Source organism: Malania oleifera, chromosome 3 (genome assembly GCF_029873635.1).
Source record: "Malania oleifera isolate guangnan ecotype guangnan chromosome 3, ASM2987363v1, whole genome shotgun sequence".
Taxonomy (NCBI): Eukaryota; Viridiplantae; Streptophyta; class Magnoliopsida; order Santalales; family Ximeniaceae; genus Malania; species Malania oleifera.
Genome location: NC_080419.1, coordinates 116,564,918 through 116,568,890, shown reverse-complemented (window position 1 = coordinate 116,568,890; position 3,973 = coordinate 116,564,918). Strand labels below are relative to the sequence as shown.

The following is a 3,973-nucleotide window of genomic DNA, read 5'->3' as shown; positions in this document are numbered from 1 at the left end:
GAGGCTTCATTCGGGGAATACCACTAGTGTGAAGATAAGCCCCTGATGGTGCAGTACCCAAGCTTGTATGGACTTGCAGACAGAGTTTCCAACTTCTTGTTTCTTGTTGAGAGAATACTCCTATATATGCACTAGGATTTATCATTTACTGCAAGACTAATAGCTGGCGAGATTGATTTGGTGACTCAGCTATTATCATTTACTCCTATATATGCACTAGGAATATTGCTTCAAGGCACAGCAAGAAGCAGAATATGAACATGGTAATCAATGGAGAGCCAGGATGAGCTTATCTGAGTTTTGTGGTGGGAAGAAAAAGAGATAATGTTGCTTGGTGAAACAGAAGCGTCAGTGGAAATTGAGAACCACAGAAGTCCAAGTCCTGGGAAGATTGAAGTGCTGGGGAAATTGTAATTGAATTCTGTAGATTTCCCAAAACCTGCTGAAAATTTTTGAAAGGGATAGCGGACAAGCTAGCTATTTAAATATCTGGACCACTGGCAAAGCGGCTTCAGACTTGGGAAAGATTCCTGCATCTGATTAGATTGCCTTGCCTTATTCGAGGTGCACATTGACACATTAAAGTTGCTAGTCTCTCTCAAGTACATCTTTCCATTACCTTGATACGTACATGTGTCCTCTAAAGATGTCTTTTTCCTTTCCATAAATAGTAGAAATGATAGACTGAGATATCTTGTTTCTATCAAATTTGTCTTGCATTACTTTCTAGAAGCCGCTGTTTTTTCCTTTTCTTTTTTCTTTAATTTTTTTTCTTATGATCCATTTGAATTAAGAATTTTACTTGAGAAAAAAAAAGGAGAGGAAAATAAGAAGGAGACTCATTTTCCATTATATTTTCCTTCTATATTAAATATTAAAAATAGAAGTTTGTTTTTACAAAATTAAAAATTGAAAAAAAAACTAAATATTAATGATGTGTAAAATCAAAATTTTATTTGTGAATTTGATATATTTATTATTTTCTTTCTTACTTTCCTCGATAATCAAACATGAAAACATAGATTCTTTGATACTTTCCTTTCATTGCCCTAATATTTTCTGAGTTCTAAATGGGGCCTTAAACTTTGGGGATTTTTGGGGGAGAGGAAGGCATAGGGAGGGGTTTCTTATTGTTTTCCTTAGGGCATTTGTAATGAGAAAAATACTATTTATATGCCAAAATTTTACTCAAAACTCATACTTCTTGGCACGGCGCTTGATGTGCAATGTCATTGGCCAAGACTTTTAAAAAATTTTATGATTTTAGGGAATTTAAAATCTATGATAAAATGTCAGATCAGAGTAAAAAAAATTAATATTAGAAGATATTTGTATATCAATGTTTCACTAGTAGTAATACAGAAAAACTCTTAATGCTACGGGTTTGTGACATCACGGACTCACGTGATAGTAGGTGGCTGGATTCAGCATTATGAGCCTGGCATCATTGGCCTGTGGCATTTAGCATTACTCAATAATATTTAAATGAAATACTCTAGCATAGTAGCTTATGTATAGTTCACGTAGATTTCAATACTAGATTTTAGATGTGTTGGAAAGTACACATGAATGGTAATAAAATGTTTCCTATGGAAGGAGATGGAGGAAAAAAGTAAGTGGCTACAGAAATTTAATGACATAGGTTTTTAGGTCATGTTGATTCTTAGTTATATTTATCCAGTCCATGCACAAATATCCTCACAGAAAACAAGATGGAGACCGAATAACATTAGAAAAAACTAATGCAATAATCTTTCCTTCAAAGACATAATTTCAGGATGTTACAACTTAATTAATAACTTGTCAATTCAGTAGATGATTCCCAAAATATTAAATTAGATGTATAGTTTATTTGCAAAAGTTGCGAAAATGGCACGATAATTGAACACGGGATTGACAAACTATTATAGTCAATAACAATTCAACATTTATCATAAACAAATGACTGAAATTGCAGGAATTGCTAATGACATGTTACAGCTGACAACTCATATTATAACACATGAAACATTTTATTGTTTTGGTGAAGAATGTGCTTGCTAGTGCATGTGCAGAGAATTTTGTGTTCTTGATAGTGATTAATTTTCTTCTTCCAATCATGGCCATTCCTCAGAATTAAGCACAAATTCCAAAGATCCTATATCTGAAGTGGTATTATCCCCATCACACAAGTTTGTGATCCAATCTTCCCCAAATATTGGTTGATCTAATATGAGGGAATGGTCAGAACCAATGGACAAGTTAGTGGCGGTAGCTTGAGGATCACTCTGTTCAAAATTCAAGAACTTTGAGTCGCAAAAACCCAACACAGGATGCTCTTCATTCCCATTGTCCACATCTAAGTTGTTGAAATACACTTGATGAACTGGAAGTACTTTTGTTGAATTTATTACTCCGGGGTTCATAGAGTTATAGTTGTCATGATCATCAGTTGGGCATTGTAGTACTGGTGGTACTGCAACTTTGGTGCACATTGTGGGCTTGATTTGGATGACTTGCAGTGGTTGAGTGGCAACAGCCGGTGGCTCGGGGGTGTTCAGCTCATTGGCTTGCCTTTTAATTGTAGATTTGCATGCAGATATGTGTTCGGATGGTGATGATGAAGATGATAGAGCTTCAACTTTCCTCTTCAAAACAGTATTCCAGTAGTTCTTGATTTCATTGTCAGTTCGTCCTGGGAGCCTTCCAGCTATTAAAGACCATCTGCATGTGAGTATAAGAAAGGAATGAAGTTAGTAAGCTATTTTTTGTTGGTGGAATGGAATAAGAAAAGAGTGGAACATCTATTGTATAGTGATATAACAATTAATAAAAGCGGTGCTATTTTAAGACAAATGACTCATGAGAAGATTTGGAAATAGTCATTCTTTGTCTATTGATTCCTTGTTGGTTGGAATTATACCAACTTCTGCATGGTTATTTGTCTTAAAGTGACAATCTTTTATGTAACTATTATATACTTATACAATGAATTCCATTTCTGTTTTATTCCATTCCACAATCTATTGCAGATATAACCATTAGTTTGTGTGTGTGTGTGTACAGAACCTGTTGCCAAGGAGCTTGTGGAGTCTAATAATGAGATCCTCTTCATCCTGAGATATGTTTCCCCTCTTGATGTCCGGTCTAAGATAATTTAGCCATCTTAGTCTGCAACTCTTTCCGCATCTATTCAAACCTGCATTTGTTTTTTTGAAACTAATGTAGCTGACAAATTTTGGATTTGAGTGCGTACTACAGTGCTTTCAAAAAAATAGAAGAGAAGGAAAGTTGCATGCATTTTTTATTGGCTGGTTTTTGATGAAGACTGAGAGCACCTGGAGTATAACAAAAACTACCACATGTATAGGCAAAAACCATACGTGCATGCATTTTTAATTGTACTTGTGCATGTGTGTTATTTTCCTCCAAGAAGCAAAATTATAGTTTATTTATAGTGCTCATCTGTTTTTTGTGTACCTGCTCTCTTTGGGAGGTATCTCCATCTGCCTTCTCCATGAACTTTAATGTAGGCTGTGAGTAGTTTATCTTCTAAAGCAGTCCAAGCCCCTGTTTTCAGTCCTTTCTTCGAGCAGCATGGACTCTTGCCCATCTCTCTCTCTCTCTCTCTCTCAAATTGAAGATCTAATGCAGAAGAATGAATGCCTTGACCCATATATATAGCCACCCAATTGGCCCTGTAGCAAGTAGTAATGCAGCAGAGTGACTATTATCTTGCCTACGTGGTTTAACCCAAGAAAATAAGTGAAGCATTGACAGTTGAGAGTGCATTTGTGTGTATCTCCCAATTACAAAGGGAAGCCATAGACGTTTGTGATGAGAGAATTCACCACGCAAGAAACGTCCAAGGCTTTTTCGTTCCCTCCCAAGTGCCTGCTAAATATATACGTGTGTTATCCATTGTGTGTGTAAAATAGCGATGGAAGCATCCAGTGGAGCTTCCTGTTTAGGTCCTATATATAAATCTCGCTTT

At 35.9% G+C, this 3,973-nt stretch overlaps 1 protein-coding gene across 1 annotated transcript; it reads right to left on the bottom strand.

The window, feature by feature from the left end:
- Window positions 1-2,096: 2,096 nt before the first annotated feature.
- On the bottom strand, window positions 2,097-3,592 carry LOC131151516 (transcription factor MYB1-like). Its single transcript, XM_058102757.1, has 3 exons — window positions 3,460-3,592; window positions 3,049-3,178; window positions 2,097-2,703 (listed from the first exon to the last, which is right to left on the bottom strand). Exons 1-3 carry the CDS (start codon window positions 3,590-3,592, stop codon window positions 2,097-2,099), a joined length of 870 nt encoding a protein of 289 aa, XP_057958740.1.
- Window positions 3,593-3,973: the final 381 nt, after the last annotated feature.

What these genes read in the sequence shown, in the direction of transcription:
- LOC131151516 (XM_058102757.1), bottom strand. Translation starts at nt 3,592, where the DNA reads ATGGGCAAGAGTCCATGCTGCTCGAAGAAAGGACTGAAAACAGGGGCT. An exon ending in ATACCTCCCAAAGAGAGCAG is followed by an intron (nt 3,179 to 3,459) that starts GTACACAAAAAA and finishes AAACAAATGCAG; the next exon opens with GTTTGAATAGATGCGGAAAG. An exon ending in CACAAGCTCCTTGGCAACAG is followed by an intron (nt 2,704 to 3,048) that starts GTTCTGTACACA and finishes ACTCACATGCAG; the next exon opens with ATGGTCTTTAATAGCTGGAA.